The following is a 25021-nucleotide window of genomic DNA, read 5'->3' as shown; positions in this document are numbered from 1 at the left end:
TAAAACTAGAGGACAATAGGTGTAAGAAGGGGGGGGGGGGGCGGGGGGGAGATTTAAAAGGGACCTGAGGGGCAACTTTTTCTACAGACGGTGGTGGGTATATGGAACGAGCTGCCGGGGAAGTGGTAGAGGTGGGTACCATTACAATGCTTAAAAAACATTCGGACAGGTACATGGATGGGAAAGGTTGAGAGGAATATGGGCCAAACACAGGCAGATGGGGCTAGCTCAGATAGTCCCCTTGGTTGGCATGGACAAGTTGGGCTGAAGGGCCTGTTTCTGTGCTGTATGACTCTTACGGTTTCGAGCAGTGTAGTTACTAAGCATAATTGATGTGGTAATTACCCAATAATTTCCACTCTAGCTGTGTACTAGGGGGTGGATATTGTTGGGTATGTTAAGCTATTCTCCCAGCCAGAAAGAATGTCCAATCATATATTAACAGTGGAGGGGGAAATGTACTGTAATCCCCAATGCACACCTGATAGGTTGAAAATAATAGCTCTTCCTCAAGGCAATTGGGCATCTTGTTAAAAACCCCTCAAAGCAGTTCTGCTCCCCTTTCATCCATGTTGCAGCTAATGTATGTGCAGACCTCTTCTGTCATCAGAAACAATGACTCACCTCCGATTCTCCGTAATGGTAAAAGCAGGAGTAGTAAAGTGTTGTCACGAGTGGCATGTGCAGGATGGAAGCCTTCCTGGGGTGTTTCTTGAACACTTCCATCTGTCCAGATGCCTCAACCCGCTTATCGTTCTCCTGTAAACCCGGAAACAACAATGGTCACCTCTGATCCCAAAACCAGTTACCGTCTTTTCACTATACTGCTCTGGGTTAGTTACCAGTAAAACCTTACCCATATTTGCTCTCTTTTTAGTTTCTTGCTCACCACATTATTGCACTGGGATGTTTATTTGAAGGGTATGAAAGCAAGACCCATACAACAGAGGCTGGAACTTACAGACTGTGAAAGTGTTGGTAATTGGTAAATCGGTTTATTATTGTCACATGTATGAAGATACAGTGAAAAGCTTTGTTTTGCCTGCCTTCTGGACAGATCATTCTATACACAAGTACATCAAAGTAGTACAGAAGGGAAAAAACAAAGAATGCAGAATATAGTGTTACAGTTACAGGGAAAGTGCAGTGCAGTAGACAAATAAAGTGCAAGGGCCATGACGAGGTAGATAGACTGAGAGATCAAGAGTTCATCTCTATTGTATAAGAGGTCCGTTCAACAGTCTTACAACAGTGGGACAGAAGCTATCCTTGAGTCTGCTGGTACATGTTCTCAAGCTTTGGTATCTTCTGCCCAAAGAAAGAGGGGAGAAGAGAAAATGACCAGAATGGAGGGGTCTTTGATTTTGTTGGCTGCTTTCCTGAGGCAGCGGGAAGCGTAGACAGAGTCCATGGAGGGAATTAGAATTGGTTTGTTATTGTCACTTGTACCGAGGTACAGTGAAAAACTTGTCTTGCATACTGTTCATACAGATCAATTCACTACACAGTGCACTGAGGTAATACAAGATAAAACAATAACAGGATGCAGAGTAAAGTGTCACAGCTACAGAAAAGGTGCAGTTCTGGTAGACAATAAGGTGCAAGGTCAAACAAGGTAGATTGTGAGGTCAAGAGTCCATCTTATCGTACTAGGGAACCATTCAATAGTCATATAACAGCGGGAAAGAAGCTGTCAATGAGCCTGGTGGTACGTGCTTTCAGGCTTTTGTATCTTCTCCCCGATGGGAGGGGGCAGGAGAGAGAATGTCCGGGGTGGGTGGGGTCTTTGATTATGTTGGCTGCTTTACCGAGGCAGCGAGAAGTGTAGACAGAGTCCATGGAGGGGAGGCTGGTTTCCATTATGTGCTGAGCTGTGTCCACAACTCTCTGCAGTTTCTTGCGGTCATGGGCAGAGCAGTTGCCGTACCAAGCTGTGGTACATCCAGATAGGATGCTTTCTATGGTGCACCTGTAAAAAAAAGTGCTGTGTTCTTTTGAATTTGAGCAAAAACAAAGCAGCTCTTTCTTAAGTGGAAGTCTGGCTGGAAATTAAAGTGGACATGGGAGAAACCTGTGGTAGGGAAGAGGAGAGGGCCATTGGAGGGTGTAGGGAGAAAGTAGCTAATGGTGCTGCCGAGGTGGACCAATGATAAAGTAAATTGAAGAACAGGTTGTTCCTTACTTCAATAATAATCTGTCTGTCCAGCAGGGAATAGTGTTCTTCGACAAAGGTGGCATCATCACCAGCAAATGGGAGCCTAAAGACAAAAACACAGAGATATCATGAACCTGGGCTGCCCTCTTCAATGATTCTACAATCATCATCTCTCACAGGTTTAAAGCAAAGCAGCTCCACTGCAAGAGAAGCACGACTGGTTGCTGCTGAGAGAACACTTCCACCAAAGGGCTTTTTATACGTGCACGGGACGTGGACAACGCTGACTCGGCTGATGCCTGTCGCTCATCCCTGACTGGCCATTTCAGAGAGTAGTTAAGAATCCAGCATCTAGACCAGAATAGGCAAGGACAGCAGATTTCCTTTCACAATGGACATCAGTGAACCAAACAAATTTTAGCAGCAATCAGTAGTTTCACAGTTACTGATACCAGCTTTTTAATTCCCTGGAATCTGCTGTGGTGGATTTGATCCCATGTCTCTGGATATTAATCCACTTAACACTAGGCTACCATCACCCTTTTGCACATTATGTACTGAGGTCCACAGAGAAGAATCTGTATCACAATATTCAGCAAGGCTTACCTCCTGCTATCCTTGGCACTGTGTACTAGTGTGTCGATATTCACGGAGCAACTGCTTGCAGGATCTCTTGTATTGTACACCAATGAATTTCAAGGACTCACTACTTCAGCCCCAAGCCAAAACTGCTGGCTGCCCGTGTAATGCAAGAAATGAGTTAAACTGCTGACTGCCCATGTAATGCAAGAAAATTCAGTCAAACTGATTGGTCTGATGGTGCATTCAGAATTGACAGCAATCTATGTGCTGCGAGTCCAATATAAAACAACAGCAAACAGACTCTATGTCTCTAATACCAAGCGAGGGATGACAGGATTGTGTTTGGACATGATCGCAGTGTGCAGGAACTTTGTCATTCACTACCTCAACTAACAAAGGCAACAGGAACCTGGGTGAGCGATTGGATGCCGCGTACCCACAGCACCATGGCCCAATGAGGGGACGACATCAGTGCAGAAAGAGGAGAGAAAATAGAAACTCAGAGTCCTTGGTTGGAAGTGTTTGAAATTATCAACCCAGTTAGCTTGCCCCCCACTCAGATGCTTGCTTATATCTCTATGGAATACTTACCCAAGACAGTTTTTTAAATATTCTGCTTTCTTAATGTGGTTTTCAATATTCAAATGTTCCTTGTATTGCAAGAGCTGCAATAAGAAATTAAAACATTAAAACAAACTACCCTGTGGAATGGAATTTATTGAATTTTGTATTATTTAATGCCTCCTGCAAATTTGCTTTAGGCGTCACAAGAAAATCCTTAACAGTAATTTAGTAACTGGAAGCTCTTGAACCAAACCACAGTGCAGCAAAGAGGCAATTACAAGTGGTGGAAGTCAGGAATAAAATCAGAAAATTCCATAAAACTTGATATGCAGGGAAGAGAGATAATGTAAGGTCTTTTCATAGATACAAACTGACTTATTAACCCAGATTTTCCCTCTTTTGCAATGATGGATCTATTGCGTCTCAAAGGAGTCACTCTTTATCTCATGGCTTCTCAGATGCCCAGTACACTCCACTACTTTGTGGTGTCCAGGGCTAAATGTACCAGGACCTTTATGAATGGTGCCCAGGTAACTACTGTAGGGGTGGGATTCAGAATGGGATGAAGGTGTTGAGCAGGTTGGGCCTGTACACACTGTAGTATAGGAAAATGAGAAAAGGTCTTATTGAAATACTTTAAGATTCTAAGGGGGATTGAAGGATACCGTGAGGATGTTTCCCTTAATGGGGTTACCTAGAACTAGAGGGCATAGTTTCAGAATGAGGGGTTGGCCACTTAAGACAAATGAGGAGGAGCAGCATTGCAAACAGATAGTGCTGTTGCTTCACAGCTCCAGGGACCCAGGTTCAATTCTCATCTCAGTTGCTGTCCATGTGGAGTTTGCATGTTCTCCCTGACCACCAGGTAACCTGATTTCCTCCCATATCCCAGCGCTGTGCTGGCAGGTTAATCAGGCACTGTAATTTTAGAATGTTATATCAATGTTACTTCTCCAACAAAGAAGAACTGGAGTGAGCCTTACACCACCTCAAGCCTGCTCTATCATTCAATAGGACCCTAGCCTCAGCTCCACTTCCTAGCCCATTTCCCATAACTGATGACTCCTCCTGTAACCCATAACCTATCTAGTCAGCTTCTAATGTATTCAATGATTCCGCCTTCACAGTTTTCTGAGTTACAGGATTCATAACTCTCAGAGAAGAAATTCTTCCTCATCTGCTTTTAATATGTGGCCCCTTATTCTGAAACTATGCCCCTCAATCTTAAGTTCCTCCACTAGGGGAAACATCCTCTCAGCACCTGCCCTGCCAAGCTCCCTTTCAATCGTATGATTAAATAAGATCACTTATTAACTGCCCTCAGTCTGAGCAGATCACTGTGACGGTTCAGAGGATGTTAAGATCAACTGGTAGTTCAGGACTCATGTAGAAGACAGACAAGGAAAGTCAGTGGATTTCCTCCCTTGAAGGACACCAGAGAAACAAATGGGTGTTCAGGAAAATCCGGTAGCTTCATTCTTACCAATCACAAAGAAGGTATGCCAGCGCCTCTACTTTCTCAGAAGCTTAAGGAGATTTGGCATGTCACTAAATACTCCAACAAACTTCCATAGATGCACTTTTGAGAGTATCATAACTGGTTGTGTCATGGCCTGGTATGGCAATTCCAATACACAGGGACACAAGAGGCTGCAGAGAGTAGTGAACACAGCCGGTCCGTCACAGGCACAACACTCCCCACCATTAACAGTATCTACATGAGGCACTGCCTGAAGAAGGGCGCATCTATCACCAAGAATCCCTACCATCTGGGTCATGCCCTCTTCTCCCTGCTACCGTTAGACAGGAGGTACAGAAGCCTGAAGTCCCACACCACCAGGTTCAGGAACAGCTACTTTCCTGCAACCATCAGGTTCTTGAACCGACCTGCACAACACTGACCCTACCTCAGCAACGGAACACTACGGACCACCTCTTGCACTACTATGGATGTCTCTTTTTTTGCTCTAATGCCTTGTCTTGCACAGTCTTTTTTTCTCTTCACTGTCTTGTATAATTTATATTGTGTGTGTTGTCTGAACCAACGTGTCCGTGACGCTGCTGCAAGCAAGTTTTTCATTGTACCTGTACCTCACCGTACCTGTGCACGTGACAATGAACTTGACTAGTGGTTTGAGCTTTTTAAATTCCTGTGTTAATTAACCATTAATTAACTGTGCAGTGGCACAGGCTTCTGTCTCCAAACCATAAATCCAAGCATCTGGATCACTAGCCCAGTAATATAATCACTATGCTAATGGGTACTGAACTCAGCCTGGGAGTGAATGATTGGATCGGATTTAGCTCTGTTCTGCACCCAGCCAGTGGAATACTTACTGCAGCCTCTTCTGTCCTCCCCAGGGCTCTGCATTGAAAGAAACAAAGGATAATGTCACTATGCATGTTAAATTCATAGGATACAGACAGTTATGGAATCATACAGCACAGAAATGCTGAATGACTAATACAGCCCTTCAGCCCAACTCATCCATATCCTGTACTAAGTTTATTTCTTTGCCTGCTTTGAAGCTGCCTTCTGCTGGATTTGACACCACATATGCCTTCTGCTAAAACCTCATTCCATACTCCTCCTACAATGGTAGTCAGTCACCATGAGTGGGATTCCTGGCTATCTCCATGCTCCTTTTCCCACCATTCAGGTTCACTCAAGAACCCAGCTGCTTCAGGTCAGTTAACTCAGCAGACCCTGGAACTTAAGTGGTTCTTATTTTCATCAGCAGCTCTTTTCCCTTCTTTTCCTCGTCTCGGCCCCTGTACAATCTCCTTTCCCTTCAACTAAAGGCCTCAGAGTCTGTGGTCAATGGTGGTTCGAACACCTCTCGCAGTCTCCCACAGCGGGATGTTGTCCGGAGAAGTCAGTCCTATCCATCACAGTGATGTCCTGTGTGGCTGCAGGGCCTTCTACAATGTAATGGGGTCACATTGGGGGTGGGATGGTGCTCGATGGGGAGAGCAGGATAAGCCCTGCTCAGAAATTCGCAAAAACTGACAGCCAGTTAAGGCTTAGTCACCTGTTAAATTTATTAAAAACATTTTAAAGGTTAAAACTTAAAAACAAAATAACACAAAAATACTTAAAATATCTAAGTAAGAGAAACAATTGAAATAATTTGAAATATCCAATACTTACCTGGTCCCTCACGAACATTCCTCTCCATTAACATGAAGGAGGAACAATCCCCGCACTAGATGGAAATGGTTTAGTCATGAAGTAATTGACTGCAGTTTTGGCACCTCCAAGTTCACTTGGAGGCCGACAATTACGGAGATGGGGGGCGGGGGAGGATAGGAAACTTCAGCAGATTTTAAGGACACACCAACATTTGCTGGCCATTAAGTTGCTGTTCTCTCTTTTTCTGTGAGTTTCATTACTGGGACTCCCTGGGTTACGAATGACTTGACTTACGGAAATCCAACTTCATGCAAATTCTCCCATACACTTTTAAAGCATTTTTCAAGCTAGCAACAATACTACTACTAATAATAATAATAAAATGTTTCATGATATTCATGAATAACTGTATATGATATATATTCCATTAAAACAACAAATTTCATGACATATGTCAGTGTTAATAAACCTGATTCCGATTATTCAGTGAAATGAAAGAATTATAGCAAGTGCGTGTACAGCTATATGATATAGATTACTATAGAAAACAGACATTTCTGACAGACAGAGAAATCAGCTTACGCACAATTCTCAGGAACGGAACCCTTCGTAACCCAGGGACTGCCTGTGTTGTTAAGCTCAACTATTCCCTTGTCCTGTGGGTTTACATTCTATCCTCATGTTGGTGGTATTCCAAAATCCAACATAAACGCCAACAAAAAGTACAGAATACAAGATCAGCCGTCTTACTTGAGCATCTCCAGCAGCAGTTTCTGCTCTCCCTTCTCCTTCAGATAGTGGACAAACTGCTGTAGGGCAACCTCCCTGTACTCCAGCTCTCGAAACAGAACCTCTATAAAACACAGGCATGCATTTGCAATCATCAGAACAGAATCAAAATGACATTTTCAAAAGCATATCAAGTCAAGATGCTATGTGGACATCAAGGACTTTAACAAACAAGAGACTTTTTAAAAAGCAGCATATCATTCTCTATTGCATTAAACAGAACCATGAAATATTACAGAAGGTGGCTACTTTGCCTGGTTGTTGAAAGTGGTATCCACTCAGTCCCATTTGTCTTTCCAAACTCTTTAGATATTTATTGAGTTTCCTCCTAACGATTATCCACTCTGCTTTATTTATTGGAAGTAGATGACACTGGCAAACACTTGTAGCCAGTTCCCTGCTGCATAAAGTGAGTGGCTTGCTGGGCCATTTCAGAAGGGAGCTAGGAGTCAACCGCACTATGGGTCTGGAGTCACAGGTGTGCCAGCAAGGTCAGCAGAATTCCTTCTCTAAAGGACATCAGAGAACCGTGGCTTTTTCATAATGAAATGATGAGTTCATGATTGTTATTACTGATATTAGTTCACATTTACTTACTCATATATTCCAACATAGGAGAAGGACATTTCATCCCATTGGATCCCAGCACATCAATCTCATCAGTACCATCCCCCCCTCCTTATTTCCCAACTTATTCCCTCTCATACACCGCCCTTCAACCCTGCTTTAATTCTATTGCCCCTTAATCGCACTAAGGGGTCATTTACAGAGGATAAGTAACCTACCAGCATACCTTTGGGGTGTGGGAGAACCCTGGGGAAACCCGCATGGTCGCAGGGAGAACGTGCAAACTTCACACAGACAGCACCCGTGGTTAGGATCGAACCCAGGTCCCTGGCTATGATGCACTGGCAGTAACTGCAGTGCCACCACGCCACCCTACTTGAATTCAAACTACCTCAGCTGCTGTGGTGGGATTTGAATTCATGTCTCCATTCAACTCCAGTAAATTAAGTCATTCTACTCATTCCTGGTCCTACACACCATGTCAGAGAGAATAGCAAGCTATTTAACTGTGTGTTTTGGCACAGGCTGAGAAAAGCCACATAGTGTTTACAGCAAAGGAAGAAGACAGTCCCTGGGCAATACTAAAGCTGACGCCCAAGGTTTCTTTCTCACCTCAATGTATTTATCCGATATGTTCTTGGAAGATGCAAGGACAGCTGATTCAATCAACTAACGCATCAAAGCATTTCATGCTCCAATAAAGAAACACCTCCTCTCCTCAGTCACACTATCACTTATAACTAAATGAACCTTTAATACTCAGCCAAGGGGAACGATCTTGCCTGATTTTACTCCCCAGAAAATCATTCATAATTTTAACTTAGCCTTCTCTGGACCAATGCAAATTGCTCTGAGTGTCTTGTTTCTCATCAGCACTCTGGTGGATGCTATTTGGTCCATTATGTCTGTGCTGTGCTGTATTGTTTCCTTGTTGTTAACTACATTTATTCTTGTACATGGGATTCAGTTCCTGCCATCAGAATCCTGGTGCAAATTGCACTGGTTTTCTGAAATATATCACACTGTTAATTTTTTGCTCACACTTGTTGGCATAAACACAATCTCTTCCACAAGCCATTGCTTTAGAAATTAGTGCCCTTCCCCACGCATCAAAGAATATTCCTCATGATACTCAAGGGCGGTTTTCTTATCCTTGCTTTCAAAGTTTCAATGTCTCACCGACTGCTCGTCCACAACTACAACCCCCACCCACCCGGCTATCCTGATAAACCCCTGCAACCCTGAGGGTTGGGTCTGTCACTGAATAACACTGGGTGTAGTATTGGTGGGCATAAGTCACTAAAGCACAGTACACTGCTGCTGGGGATAGGTCTATCACTGAATAACACAATGCAGTATTGGTGGGCACAAGTCACTATAACACTGTACAGTACCGCTGGGGATAGGTCCATCAGTGAATAACACTGAGTGTGGTATTGGTGGACACAATTCACTACAACACTGTACAATACTGCCGGGGATAGGTCTATCACTGAATAACACTGGGTGCAGTATTGGTGGACACAAGTCACTATAACACAATTCAGTACTGCCGGGGATAGGTCTATCACTGAATAACACTGGGTGAAGTGTTGGTGGGCAAACATTTGGCAAGATAGTAGGGAGTGACGAAGGTGTGCGGAGAGGCAAGGTAGGCAGCCAAGGGGCTTGACATGCAATGACATTTGCCCGGCTTGGGAAACAGGGATCGCAATCTCAAAATAAGAAATCAGGCTTTTCAGGACAGACAAGAAGAAATTTCTTCACCCAGACGATGACTGTCCATGACTAATAAATGGAATTCTCTACACAAGAGGGTTGTGCAAGCTCAGTCACCGAAGACTGTGGTCAGTAGATTTTTAGTTAAGGAATATGTGGTTAGTGCAGAAAAGTGTCCTTGCGGTAAGGGAATAGTCATGGTGGAGCAAGTCTGAGCATTTGAATGGTCCCACCTTTGCTTCTATTTCTTATATCCTTATTTTTATCTGCTGAGAGAGAAACAGAGGTAACATTTCAGGTTTGTGACCTTACATCAGTATTTGGTGACATGCGGTTGAAGGGAAACATATTTCTCCTGAGTGACTCACCCCTCCCCTGTACAAAATATTATTTTCCACTGGTCTATTTACATTTGGAGAGATCCTAGACTTCATTGCCTCTCCTGCATGCAAAAGTGCCATCATGTGGCCAAAACAGGAAATATCAATTTTTACCATGACTGTCCGACCTATTGACTTCAATATCAGGACAAGGGTGCTGCCCTCAAAAGGTGATTAAGGGTCAGAGGCAAGAAAAGGCTGGTGAGAATATTATCTGCACGAAGTAAGCCCATTAATCCTTTACATCAGGTGTAAATACAGCCCAGTTAGTACTTCAAATCACTTGGCAGGTATCTTCATTGAGCAAAACTGAGGGTCTAAGGGTTATACTAAGTACTAAAGTCTGAACTGACCATAGCAGCAAGATGAGATACATTTGCAAACAAAGAAATGGAAATCCACTTCTTCCTGGAGCAGAGCCCCAACCAGCTCCCCTCCACCAACACACTCTTTCACCTGGCTGAACCGGTTCTCACATTGAACAACTTGTCCTTCGACTCCACTCACTTTCTCCAGATCAAGGGTGCAGCTGTGGGCACCCGCATGGCCCCAAGTTATGCCTCTTTTTATGGGATATGTGGGACAGTCTTTGTTTCAGTCCTACCCGGGCCCACTCCCTCAACTCTTTTTCCGGTACCTCAATGACTGCACTGGTGCAGCCTCATGTCGAACTCAACGATTTCATTACGTTTGCTGCTAATTTCCACCCTGCCCTCACCTTCACCCGGTCAATCTCTGACACTTCCCTTCCCTTTTCTGGATCTGTCTCTTGTCACAAGGATGGGCTACCTGCTAACATCCATTGCCGGCCTACTGATTCCCACATCTATGTTGTTTACTTTTCGTTCCACCCTGCCTCCTGCGAGGACTCTCTACTCCACTCTCCCATTTCCTCCATCTTCATTGTATTTGCTCCATACAGGTGCCTCTAAAATGTCTTCTTTCTTCCTGAACTGTGGCTTGCCCTCCACTGTCGCTAGTAAAGTCCATGACCATATCTCATCCATATTCCGCACCTCTGCTCTCACCACCCTCTCATCCGGGACAGAACAAGGATCGAGTTCCCTAGTCTTCACCTTCCACCCCACCTGCATTCTTTTGTCTATGGTCTCACCCTCTAACTGCTCCCATTTACTCATTGACCAGATGACCTTGTTTATAGCTTTATCCCCATGGTCACCTGGATTTTCCCAATCAGAGACATTCCTCCTCCCCCACCCTCCCTGCAGCTGAACAAGCATCTTTTATCCCCTTTTCGATTCTGACAAATGGTCTCTGACCTCAAACATTGACTGTTTCTCTTCCCACATATGCTGCCTGACCTGCTGAGTATTTCCAGCGTTTTCTGTTTCTGTTTTATATTTTGCAAAAAAAAACTCCTTCAACCCTAAGTCCTGGGGTAAGATCCTACAGGACAATGGATTCATGTCTTTCGGTGTGGCTCAGTCAGCAGAACGTTTTCTTCCACTTGAAAAGTTCCAGGCTTGGAGGCTTGACCACAAAAATCTGCGCTGACACTCCAGTGCAGTACTGAGGAACTGCTGAACCCTGCATCTTTCAGCTAAGACATGAAAATGAGTCCCAGTGTGCTCTCTCAAATAGACTGCTGCCTCACAGCTCCTGGGATCTGGGACCAATCTGACCTCTGCTGCTGTCTTTGTGGAGTGTGACAGCATGGGTTCCCACTGGATGCCCTGGTTTCCTCCCACATCCTAAAGATGAGCCAGGAGGTTAAGTGGCCTCTGTAAATAACCCTTTAGTTAAGTGCTAATGATTCAAAGGGGAGTTGGCGGGCATGTAAGAGGGAATAAGTTCCAAGTCTACAGGGGAAGGAAAAGGGCAATTAGACTGATGAAATCGCTCTGCTGAGGGCCAGTGTGGACCTAAAGAAGTGAATGGCCTGCGGTGTGTCATAATTAGTCAGCAAGAGAAGACCCCACGGCCATATTTTGAAGAAGAGCTAATACTTAAACCCTCAATCAACATCTCTGAAACAGATTAATAAGCAGTAACATTGCTGCTTGTGGGATCTTGTTGTGCATGGATGAGATGATGCTTTTTTTTCCATTACAGAGGTTCATTGGTTGAGAATACTTTGGGTTTTCCGAAAGGAATGAAAAAGGTGCTATATAAATACAAGTCATTTTTCTTCCATCCCTCTCCCTGTTCAGGGTGGTTAAAAATATATTAGCTTAGGTAATTGAACCCATCTGTCTGTGAGAAGGGGTTAAGAGGACAAACAGCCCCTAATTCAGTACATAGAACACTACAGCACAGTACAGGCCCTTCGGCACACAATGTTGTGCCGACATTTTATCCTGCTCTAAGATCTATCTAACCCTTCCCTCCCACATAGCCCTCCATTTCTCTATCATTCATGTGTCTATCTAAGAGTCTCTTAAATGTCCCTGATGTATCTGCCCTCACAACCTCTGCAGGCAGTGCGTTCCACGCACCCACCTCTCTCCATGTAAAAAACTTACCCCTGACATCCCCCTTATACCTTCCTCCAATCACCTTAAAAATATGCCCTCTTGTGTAAGCCATTGTTGCCCTGGGAAAAAGTCTCTGACTGTCCACTCGATCTATGCCTCTTATCGTCTTGTACACCTCCATCAAGTCAATGGCAACTGCTCTCCCAGGCCTCATACACGCCTGGTGTGACAATCCTCTGACCGTAACGGAAATAGGATGCTTTTTTTTAACCCCTTTCTCTTTTTCCAAGGCGATTTACGAGGATGTTGCCGGGACTCGAGGGACTGAATTATGAAGAGAGGTTGAGCAGGTTGGGACTGTTTTCATTGGAGTGTAGGAGAGTGAGGGGTGATGTTAGAGTATTATGAAATCATGAGGGGCATCGATAAGATGACTGCGCACAGTCTTTTTCCAAGGGTTAGGGAACCAAGAACTAGGTTTAGGATGAGAATGGAGAGATTTAACAGGAACCTGAGGGACAACTTTTTCACCCAGAGGGTGATCAGTATATGGAATGAGCTGCCAGAGGAAATGGTCAAGGCAGGTACATTAACAATATTTAAAAGGTACTTGGACAGGTACATGGATAGGGAAGGTTTAGAGGGATACGGGCCAAACACGGGCAAATTGGACTAGCTTAGATGAGAATCTTGGTTGGTGCGGACCAGTTGGGCTGAATGGCCTGTTTCTGTGCTGTGTTACTCTTAAGAGTCTATTTTTTCCATTTAATTTATCCCCTCTCCTCATGGCCTGCTTCTTTAACATAGATCAGTACAGCACAGGAACAAACTCTTCAGTCTGTGGCAATCATGATGCCAATCTAAACTACTCCCATCTGCCTGCACATGGTCTATATCCCGCCACTCCCTGCCTGTTCATGTGCCTGTCAACATGCCTCTTAAACGTTGCTCATCATGTCTGCTTCCACCGCCTCCCCCGGCAGTGTGTTCCAGGCATGACCTACCCACCTCCTTTGGCATCACACAAAAACCTGAAGCCAACAGTGTCACTCCAACAACCCTCGGGCTGAGGCTGAATCATTCAGCAAAACAACCTGGTGCAAATAAGCGCAGCTTAGCCATCGGGAGAACAAGCTAACTCAGACAAGCCTTCCTACTCATCTCAATGCTGATGTCTAGACATCACAAACACAAACGGTACAAGAAATTACCTTTGCTTAATGTTTTTTTCAGGAATATCAAAACCTGCAAGGAACAAAACAAAAGCTTTTGCAAACATAGGTTAAGCATTAAACAGATAATTTGCCCTTCTTAATGAAGGTATTTAGTTCAAACATACTTATAATCCAAGTCATTGGGAGAACCATGTCAAGTCAGAATAAGACTACTCCTTCAACATGCAATTTATTACACTGGAAGGATCAAGTATGTTGCAAGTTATAAAATATTTTAAACCCGAACCAATGGAAAAATCATCCCCACATCTACACAGCAGAGCCCGTAAGAGTTTTGGTATTGGAATTGGTTTATTATTGTCACTTGTGAAAAACTTGTCTTGCATACCGTCCATACAGATCAATTCATTGCACAGTGCATTGAGATAGTTCAGGGTAAAAACAATAACAGAATACAGAGTGAAGTGTCACAGCTACAGGGAAGTGCACTTCAGGTAGTCAATAAGGTGCAAGGTCAAACAAAGTACATTTTGTACATTTTAATGAAATAGTCTCCAAATCTAAGCTCAAGGGGACGCAGGTCGCAATGCATTATCCTTCCTCAGACATGGGTAGCCAATGTTTGAATTGTGGAGAAGTGAGGCATTGTGAATGAAACTTCCTAGCGCATAGTGTTGCAGAGTGTTCACACCACCTCCGCTTATCCCCAGCGATGACCCTTTCTCCCCATTTCCAACACTCCTCTTCCTCTCAGACATCCCCTTCTGGTCTTCTGCCCGCTCTTGATCTTTTAATTTCCAGCTGATGACACAACATCAACCGTCCTGACTTCTCCACTCCCCTTACCCACTCCAAATGAGTTTCTCCAGCAGCTCATTTTTTTTGTTCTGCTTTTCTCAGTCCCGGCCAGTAGACGACCCTCTCCACTGCACTTTCACTAGGCTAGCTATACGAGTGTTTTTTAACAGCACAGAAACCAGCAACTCAGCACAATACTTCTATCCTCAAGTCCAGTCTCCTCTCACCCTGCTTGCTTTCAGAGTATCAACATATTCTTCCACATTGGATGCCAAGCAGACCATGGACAGAAACACAAGCTCTGGGGAAAGGTGGTCAACCTAACAATCACAAGCAAAGATTTTTCCTCAGTTGGTTGCGCTAAATACATAAAATAACTGCAGTACTTTGCTCCTAGCCTGAAGGACACTCCATGGCTGAGCACCCACATCTCCTTGGAGAGAGAATTCCAAAGGTTCAACAAAATTTCTCTTCTTAGTTTAATGGCCAACCACTCATAAGAACATAAGAAATAGGAGCAGGACTAGGCCATCTGGCCCGTCAAGCCTGCTCCGCCATTCAATAAGATCATGGTTGATCTGGTGTGGGCTCAGATCCACCTACCTGCCTTTTCCCCATAACCCTTAATTCCCCGACTATGCAAAAATCTATCTAACTGTGTCTTAAATATATTTAATGAGGTAGCCTCTACTGCTTCCCTGAGCAGAGAATTCCACAGATTCCCTACTCTCTAGGAAAAGCAGTTTCTCCTCATCTCTGTCCTAAATCTATTTCCCTGAATCTTGAGGCAATGTCCCCTGGTTCTACTCTCACCTACCAGTGGAAACAACTTTCCTGCCTCTACCTTATCTATCCCTTTCATAATTTTATACGTTTCTATAAGATCCCCTCTCATTCTTCTGAATTCCAGCGAGTACAGTACCAGGCGACTCAATCTCTCCTCATGGGTTAACCCCCTCATCTCCGGAATCAACCTGGTGAACCTCCTCTGCACCACCTCCAAAGCCAGTATATCAAGTAAGGAGACCAGGTAGTACTCCAGGTGCAGCCTCATCAGTACACTGTACAGTTGCATGGTAACCTCCCTGCTCTTAAACAGATGAAACACTCTTAGCCCCTGACCTAAGAATCCCACTCAGAATCATGTTTCGGTAACATTATATCCAGTATCTGTAGGGCAATCCTGTTCAATTTCTCCAAAAGAATAACTTCCTTGGCCCAGAAAAGTGTCCAATGAATCTATGATGCACCACACCTGGACATCAAGATTCATCTCACACGTTGACAAAGAGCGATAAACTTCAAAGGAAGTTCCCGGTGAACACTTACGGCAGTGATGACATTTCCATCATGCGTTCGCACGGCTTCATCTACAAGGTGCAGTTTTTCCTTCAAAGAGCGAAACCTCTCCAAGGAATACATCTGAAAACAGAACCGATACAGGAATTAGGCAGAATAAGGTGCAGTGGTTAAATGACGGGTGTGCGTGTCTGCCCTGAAAACTACTTTTAGTTTAAAGTTGTCTTTCCACTTCCAATCCAGAAACACCCTAAAACAAGAGCTTATATGAACATGGCCACTGGCTCACTGCCACTGGATCTTGGCCACAGGCTCACTGCAACTGGCCAGGGCCACTGGATCTCAGCCACTGGCTCACTGCAACTGGCCAGGGCCACTGGATCTCGACCAATGGCTCACTGCAAGTGGCCACAGCCACTGGATCTCGGCCAATGGCTCACTGCAACTGGATCTCGGCCACTGGTTCACTGCAAATGGCCACAGCCACTAGTTTATCACCTCTGGATCTCGGCCACTGGCTCCCTGCAAATGGCCACAGCCACTGGCTCTCAGCAAAGGGTTCGTTCCAAATGACGATGATGGCTTGCTGCAGCTGGGCATAGATATTGGTTCATTGAGATCTTCATGGATCTCACCTCACTACACAGACATTGCAGCACTATCATTGGCTTTTGCCCACTCCAAGTGGTCACAGCCTTTGGAACTGGAGAGAATACAATCTCAGGAATGCAATCATAGGAGAATAACAGGCTCAGATTTGATGACCCCCCCCCGCCCCCAAACTATCCCCAAGGTTTAAAATCCAAGAGACCCTCTGAGCCAAGCTGCTTACAAAAATAATGGTCACTGGACCAAGGAGATGGCAAATGCCCGGTGCCATTGGAAAGGAGGCAAGGCCTTCAGGAAAGGAGGGGAGAAAAAAAAAAACATTTGGTGGGGAAAAAGAGGAATATCTGCAATAATTTCACCATACTCGGCCTTTCTGCATCTGTTTAACTGTCTGCTGTGGGCTCCAGTCCATCAAAAAGTCCTGTGGAAAGGCGACAGGAAACACACCGTGAACCTCTACAACCAGAATCATAACAAGCTTCACAATAATTTTTTCACAGCCAGCCCCATTAACATTAAATGGCAGCATAATGTTTGATTAAGTTATCAGGATCTTAAAGGGGAAGGAATGTGACATATGGAACCAATTATCTAATATTATTAGACAGTGTCTTCAATGATAAAAAAACAATAAGCACACATCCAAAAGTTATAATTTTTATCATGTCTGAAACTGTTTTCTAATTATGTAGCATTTCTTGTTACAAGGAAATTAATAGGTAAATGCCCTGCCCTAGACAGATCTAGGGGTGCAGGTACATAGTTGCTTGGAAGTGGCAACACAGATAGACAGGGTGGCACGCTGGCCTTCATCAGTCAGGAAATGGAGCACAGGAGTCGGGCTGTCATGATGCAGCTGTACAAGACGTTGGGAAGGCCACATTTGGAGTACTGTGTGCAGTTCTGCTCGCTCTGCTACAGGAATGATGTCATTAAACTGGAAACGGTACATAAAAGATTCACAAGGAGGGCTGGAGGGCTCAAGTTATAAGAAGAGGCTAGATAAGCTCAGGATTTTTTTTCCCCTGGAGCATAGGAGGGACCTCACAGAGGCTTATAAAATTATGAGGGGCATAGATATGATGAGTAGCCACAGACTTTTCCCCAGGGTAGGGGAATCCAAAACTACAAGGCATAGGTTGAAAGTCAGAGGGGAAATATTCAAAAAGGGCCTGAGGGGCAAATTTTACACACAGAGGGTGGTGAGTATATGGAACGAGATGCCAAAGAAAGTGGTTTATATTATAATATTTAAAAGACATTGGGACAGGTACATGGATAGGAAAGGTTTAGAGGGATTGGGCCAAAGACAGGCAAATGGGACTAGCTCAGTTAAGCATGGCATGGACATTGGGCCAAGGGCCTGTTTTCCACGTTGCATAGCTCTTTGACTCTATAAGCTAAGCTTGCATTTATAAAGTAAGATATCTTTATTAGTCACATGTACATCGAAACTCACAGTGAAATGCATCTTTTGCGTAGAGTGTTCTGCGGGCAGCCTGCAAGTGTCGCCACGCTTACAGGCAGCAACATAACGTGCCCACAACTTCCTAACCCGCACGTCTTTGGAATGTGGGAGGAAACCAGAGCACCCGGAGGGAACCCACACAGACACGGGGAGAACGTACAAACTCCTTACAGACAGCGGCGGGAATTGAACCCGGGTCGCTGGCGCTGTAATAGAATTATGCTAACCGCTACGCTATCGTGCCTGCCACTATTAACTTTAAAAAAAAGTCCCAAGGTGCTTCAGCTACCAGACTGGTACAAGGAAGGAGTATGCCCTGACCACCAGGGCTTCTGATATCCCTGTTTCCTGCAGCTTATTAGTGAGAGGGACTGGGGAAGTGGTGGTGGTGAGTTAGCACAATGCCCTTCCACTTCTAAGATGTGCTCTTTGAATTGAACACAAGCTGATGAAATTAGAAAGCCTATTCCCCGGTGTGGAGCAGCTCAACAGCGCTGGGGGACTGAACATACACTGCCTGTGTCTCAGCAATGCTCAGGTTCACACCTTACACGGGGAAGTCCAGTGGAGGAGCTGGGAATTGGAAATGGGACAAGTGTGTTGTTCTGAAGATTGGTCAACTGGGGAGATCATGGTTGAATCTGCTACCACTGAAAGGCTGCCCATCAAAGATCTGCAACTAAAAATTAATTTTAAACATTTCTGTTCTTCAATCTCCCCCTTTTCTTTCTCTCCCTACCCCTTACTCTCCCCCTCCCTTCCTTCCCTCTACCCCGTCCCTTCCCTCCCACTTCCTCTACCCCCTCCCTTCCCTCCCCCTTCCTCTACCCCCTTCCCTCCCCCCTTCCTCTACCACCTCCCTTCCCTCCCCCTTCCTCTCCCCCTCCCTTCCCTCCCCCTTGATCTACCCCCCTTCCCACCCCCTTGCTTTACCCCCTCCCTGTTGCCTGACTGAAGAGTAGAACTGAGTCAAACATAAAGGGTTGAATATCTGGGATTGAGATAAGGAAAAGCATCTTCACTGAACCTTCAAAATTCTCCAAACTGCACAGCCAAATTGTTAAGAATATGTGAGACTGAGGTGGATAGATTATTGGACAGCAAGGAAATTGTGGGACAGAGCGATTGGGCAGGAAAATCATGATCTCGTTGAATGGTGAAACAAGGTCGAACGACCAGATACACTACTCCTGTTTCCACTTCTTGAGTTTACAGGTACTGAGACCATACAGACAGAACTAGTTTGTAACTTGAGTAGTGACTTATACCGGACAAATTAAATAAACCCACCTTGTAATCTGTCTTTGATTTACGTAGATCAGGTGCATATCCTGTCACAGTAGATATGCCTGCAGCAGCTGGGCAGAGAAGTATTGAAGAGTGATCAGAACTTCAGATACAGTGAAGCACAATTCTTTTTTTAAATCCATTTTCCTCTGTTGATCATTAAAGTGATCAGCTCCAATCCTCCACTAGACAAGAGTATCTAACTTCTTACAGCTTGAGAGCTCCTCACGCAGGACCCAAGAGAGGGCCTCCTCCAGTCACTCACAGCTGCGTGGAGCTGCAGACTGCAAAGGTGCTGCTAACATTGCAATTCTCCCTATATCTCCTCCTCACTGTTTGAAGGGGAGGTGTGGAGGGCAAAATGGGGTGATCACCCCACAGAATTATTACTAAGATTCTGAAGTCTGTATATAGTATGTGATGATAATAGACCTTCCCACTGAAGAAGAGGATTGAACAAGACCTACCCTTTCTCCCACCAGCAGTTCTTTTTATTCTGATACTTCTGCAAGTGGAGGGAGATGTGATTTCCCCCACTCAAGAGTTGTTGAGATCTGGTTTGCTTCCATTCAAAGGGTGGTGGAGAAGGCTGTTTGTATTAACGAGAAAGTTGGGCAATATTTGAGAATGAGAACAAAGAGGCAAAATGAGGCATGTAGGATGAAACATCAATGGTCTTTCAAAGAGTCATTACATCATTAATAGCCTCCTTTTGTATTGTACGTTGTACAATTCTGGAACCGACTCAAAACTCAGATGCTAAAATTCAATTGTGCAACCGGGCTACAAGGAAAATGGGAGAGGGTCAGCTTGGGCTTGATTTTAATCACTCGGACCTCATGAGGATAGGGCTCAAGGTCCCTCTCCAAGACTCGCACACGTAACCCCATGGAAAAGGCTTTAGACCTGCGCTTGTGCTTTGAGTTAGAAGCACAATATCGAAAAAAGACAAAATCAGGTTCGCTGATCGTTACTGTTCATTAGAGATGACCATATCAAAAAGGCTGGATCATTTGCCCAGAGAGTCTGCTGCAGCTCAGTGGGTAGATCTCTCCCGTCTGTATCAGAGATTGCCGGTTCAACCCCTACCCCAGATCCCTGAGCACAGGAACTAAGACAGACAGGCCAATGCTGCCCTAAGGAAGTGCTGCCTTGTTGGAGGTGCTGCCTTTCAGACAGATGTTAAACTGGATTCATGTCAATATAATTTATGTTAATTTAAGTTTATATTAACATGTTTGGCCTCGTCTTGTAATGTACTGTTCTGCTGATGCAAAAAGCTAATTTTCATTGCAGTTATACTCTGTGTATGGATGTCTATGACAACAATAAACTTGAATTTGAACTAAAAGTTCCTATCGCAGTACTTTGAAAAGCAGGGAAATTCTTCCTGGTGTGCTGTTCAATGTTTATCCCTCAACCAATGTCATCAGATGAACTGGTCACCTTTACGTCACTTTTTATGAGAGATTACTGCGTGCAAACTGTTAGTTCACAGGTCCATCATTGGCCGTGAGCTGTTCTGGGATGTCCAGAAGTCCTGACGGAAAAGTTGTTCTTTCTTTCAGATGACAACAAAAACTTCAAGTCAAAGTAAATAATTGATTCTGAGAGCAGGTCTGAGCTGCATGGCACTGATTTGTAACTCTCCTGTGACTGGCCTTATGTAAAGACTAGTTATTCTTTTCAAAGCAACACACACAAAACGCTGGAGGAACTCAGCAGGTCAGGCAGTATATATGGAGGGAAATGAACAGTTGACGTTTTGGGCTGAGACCCTTCATCAGGACCGGAAAGGAAGAGGACAGAAGCCGGAATAAGAAGGTGGGGGAGGGGGAGGAGCACGAGCTGGTGGGTGATAGGTGAATCCAGGTGAGAGGGGGAAGGTGGGTGGGTGGGGGAATGAGAGGGGGAAGTGGGGATGATGTATAAAGCTGGGAGGTGATAGGTGAAAGAGGCAAAGGGCTGAAGAAGGTGGACTCTGATAGGAGAGGACAGCAGACCATGGAATAAAGGGAAGGAGGTGGGGAACCAGAGGGAGGAAGATGTGGGTGAGGGGCAGGTCGTGAGGGCAGGGGAGGGGAAAGAGAAGGGGTAAAGGAGCCAGAGGGATAAGGGAAAACAAAGGGTGGGGGGGAAGAGGGGAGTGGTTACCGGAAGTATTCTTTCCAAAGACGGACATTGACTATCCTCGTACTTTAAAAAACGCAAACTTTTGTCTTCCTTACAGACTTCCAGTTCCAAGGAAGGACAGATCCACTATCCTGCCACAGGAATCATAGACATTTATGATGCAGGAGGAGGCCATTTGGGCCCATCACCTCCACGTGACCCAAAAATATGTTACGACCTTGCACCTTATTGTCTACCTGCACTGCACTTCCTCTGTAGCTGTGACACTTTACTCTGCACTCTATTATTGTTTTTACCTGTACTACATCAATGCACTCTGTACTAACTCAATGTATCTCACTGTGTAATGAATTGATCTGTATGAACTGTATGCAAGACAAGTTTTTCACTGTACCTCGGTACAACTGACAATAATAAACCAATACCGAAATAGCTAGTAGACTACTCGCACTTCTCAGCTCTCTTGGTCTGCAGCTCTGTAAACTATGGCAATTTGGATGCTTCTTAAATGTGATGAGGATTTCTATTTCATCCATCCTTTCAGGTTATGAATTCCAGACACCCACCACTCTTTGAGTCTTGTGAACAGAATCCTCTCTAATAATTAAATCTAGCCCCCACCCCCCCAAAGTTCTGCCAAGGGAAATTCCCAAGACTAATTCCATAGTTCTGTGAATGGACAACTCATCAATGATGACAATTACAATGACATAACAGTGCATCATGACAAAGTGTCCTGAGGCTCTTCATGGACAGATGTGTTGAAAAAAGCTAAACGAAGTGGGTGTGGTGGAAGGTGATGTAGAGCTTGGACCAAGTGCTCATTGTAAGTAATGCCAAAAAAAATACTTACGATCAGAAAGCGACTGGAAACTCCCAGGTCGAGTGATCCCAAATAAAGCACCTGAAGAATCCCTTTTACCTGCAGAATAAGACAGGCCAAAAGGTTAGGCAAGTGCAGAACAGAGACTGTCTGAACGCTGGTGATCTCCCTTTATGTATACGCTGACTTCACCACAGTATTAACACCATGGTATCTTTCCTATCTCATAGTTAACTGGACGCACAGGTACAGTTATGAACAGGAGTCCCACCACTTCACGGAGACTCTTGCCTTTAAATGTTCAGCTGGGGAAACTATTAATGACAGCTCTTTGGAGTACTCTTTGGAGAGGAGGAGGATGAGAGGTGACTTGATAGGGGTGTACAAGATGATAAGAGGCATAGATCGAGTGGACAGTCAGAGACTTTTTCCCAGGGTGACAATGGCTAACACAAGGGGGCATAATTTTAAGGTGATTGGAGGAAGGTATAAGGGGGATGTTAGGCGTAAGTTTTTTACACAGAGAGTGGTGGGTGCGTGGAACGCACTGCTTGCAAAGGTTGTGGGGGCAGATACATTAGGGACATTTAAGAGACTCTTAGATAGACACATGAATGATAGAGAAATGGAGGGCTATATGGGAGGGAAGGGTTAGATAGATCTTAGAGCAGGATAAAATGTCGGCACAACATTGTGTGCCGAAGGGCCTGTACTGTGCTGTAGTGTTCTATGTTCTAACAGATCTGGTGAGTGTACAGCCGGGAGTTTAATCCAGAGTCACAGAGCTATGCAGCACTGAAACAGGCCCTTTGGCCCAACTCATCTGTGCTGACCAAGTTGCCTAACTGAGCTAGTCCCATTTGCCTGTGTTTGGTCCAAACCCCTTTAAATCTTTCGTCTCCATCTAACTGTCCAAATACCTCTTAAATATAGTGATTGTACCCGCCTCTACCACTTCCTCTGGCAACTCGTGCCCTATACGCACCACTCTGTGTGAAAAAGTTGCCCCCCCCCCAGGTCCCTTCTAAATCTTTCCCCTTTCAGTTTAAACCTATGCTCTCTAGTTTTGGACTCCCCTACCCGGTGAAAAGGCTGTGGCTATTCACCTTATCCGTGCCCCTCCTGATTTTATAAACCTCTGTAAGGTCAGCTCTCAGCCTTCTACACTCCAGTGAAATAAGTCCCAGCATATCCAGCCTCTCCTTATAACCCAAGCCCTCCGGTCCTGGTAACATCCTCATCAATCTTTTTTTGCACCCTCTCCTGCTTAATGACATCCTTCCCATAGCAGGGTGACTAGAAGTGTACCCCAAATGTGCCTGACTAACGTCTTGTAGCAGCAAAACTACAGCACAATATGGAGTAGGCTTCGGGCTGGAAACAAGAGCATCTGCTGCAAGCAACCCATCTAACTCCATGGGCCACGCCACCTCCCAAACTGCTGACCAACAAACAGGGGAGGACAGCGCCTATGTACTTGGACTTCAAGGCTCAGCTCTAATAACTTACAGTGATGTAGCGCCATCGACTCAGTAAAAATTCCAAAGTCCTTTTGCAGAAATAATCAGATGAAATTTCATACTGTGCTACACAAGATTATTCAGGAAAGTGGGGTCAAAGCTAGATGGAGTGGACAGCGAGCACCCTTTCCCCAGGGCGGCAAGGGCCAATACCAGAGGACATCCGTTTAAGGTCAGAGGAGGAATGTTTAGGGGAGATGTCAGAGGTAATTTCTTTACACAGAGAGTGGTGGGTGCCTGGAACGCACTGCCGGGGGTGGTGGTAGAAGCTGATACAATAAAATAAGGATGTTTAAAGGACTCTTAGATAGGCACATGGAAGTAAGGGAAATAGAGGGCTATGGGCTGTGCAGGAGGGAGGGGTTAGATTGATTGTGGAGGAGATGTTCATATAGTTCGGCACAACATCGTGGGCCGAAGGGCCTGTACTATGCTGTACTGTTCTATGTCCTATGTATGTTCTAAAGAGCAAGGTTTTTAAAGAATGAGCTAAAAAGGACGGAAGGTAAGAGAGAGAGAGATAGGAAGAGAAGCATACTGTTTCAGCGTAGGTCAGAACTGGAGGAGCATGGGCTATAGAAATCACAGCATGGTTACGGCACAGAAAGAGGCCACGGGCCATGGAGTCAATATAGCTCCATGTGAGAGGAAATGAAAATCAAAAATAACTGCGGGTGTTGGAAATCCAAAATATAAACCGTAAATGTTGGAAACACTCAGCAGATCAGGCAACATCTGTGGAGAGAGAACTCTTAAAGAAGAACTCTTGATCTCACAGTCTACCTCGTCATGGCCCTTGCACCTTATTGTCTGCCTGCACGGCACTTTCAGAATCAGAATTAGTTTCACTGGCATATGTCGTGAAATTTGTTGTTTTGTGGCAGCAGTACAGTGCAAGACATAAAGATTACTTTAAGTTACAAAAATAAATAAATAGTGCAAAAGAGGAATAACGAGGTAGTGTTCATGGACCGTTCAGAAATCTGATCGCAGAGATCTCTGTGACTGTAACACGATATTCTGCATTCTGTTATTGCTTTTCCCTTGTACTACCTCAAAGTACTTCTGTATTGAAATGATCTGTATGGATGGCTTGCAAAACAAAGTTTTTCTTTGTATCTCGGTACATGTGATAACAATAAATCAGGTTAATGTTTCAGGTTGGAGACCCTTCATCAGAACCCTTATCCCTGGAGGCAATAAACACCATCATTCTTTACTGGTTTCTAGCACTCCAGCTCAACTACAACCTGAAACATTAACTGTTTCTTTCCCCACAGATGTTGACTGACCTTCTGCAAGTTTCCAGCAATTTTGTCCTTGTTATTATCTACATAAGAGCAATCCACTTAGCACCACTTCCCTCTCATCTTCCCATAGTCGTACAAAACCTTTCCTTTCAGACACTTATCCAACTCTCTTCTTGAATAATAATTCAATCAGTCTCCACTGCTGCCCCAGGCGGTGAAGAAATGGGGCAGGTTAAAGCCATGGAGGATGTTTTAAACAAGAAAAAGAATTTTAAAATCGAGGTGGTGTTGGATCAGTTCATTGAGCGTAAGTGGAATGGTGAATGGGAGCCACA

At 44.6% G+C, this 25021-nt stretch overlaps 1 protein-coding gene across 1 annotated transcript in view; it reads right to left on the bottom strand.

Annotated features, from left to right (window-relative positions):
* Positions 1-25021, bottom strand: part of vipas39 (VPS33B interacting protein, apical-basolateral polarity regulator, spe-39 homolog) — a 44803-nt gene that overhangs the window by 10889 nt on the left and 8893 nt on the right. Inside the window, exons 5-14 of the mRNA XM_052010509.1 lie at positions 21947-22015; positions 18964-19031; positions 16570-16626; positions 15627-15719; positions 13536-13569; positions 7185-7287; positions 5639-5666; positions 3329-3402; positions 2183-2258; positions 625-759 (exon numbers count right to left, since the gene is read on the bottom strand). Of these exons, the coding sequence (XP_051866469.1) occupies positions 625-759; positions 2183-2258; positions 3329-3402; positions 5639-5666; positions 7185-7287; positions 13536-13569; positions 15627-15719; positions 16570-16626; positions 18964-19031; positions 21947-22015 (737 nt within the window). The remainder of the gene's footprint in view (positions 1-624; positions 760-2182; positions 2259-3328; positions 3403-5638; positions 5667-7184; positions 7288-13535; positions 13570-15626; positions 15720-16569; positions 16627-18963; positions 19032-21946; positions 22016-25021) is intronic.

Source organism: Pristis pectinata, chromosome 1 (assembly GCF_009764475.1).
Source record: "Pristis pectinata isolate sPriPec2 chromosome 1, sPriPec2.1.pri, whole genome shotgun sequence".
Lineage (NCBI taxonomy): Eukaryota > Metazoa > Chordata > Chondrichthyes > Rhinopristiformes > Pristidae > Pristis > Pristis pectinata.
Note: the sequence above shows the minus strand (reverse complement) of the source record. Positions and strands in the feature narration are given on the sequence as shown.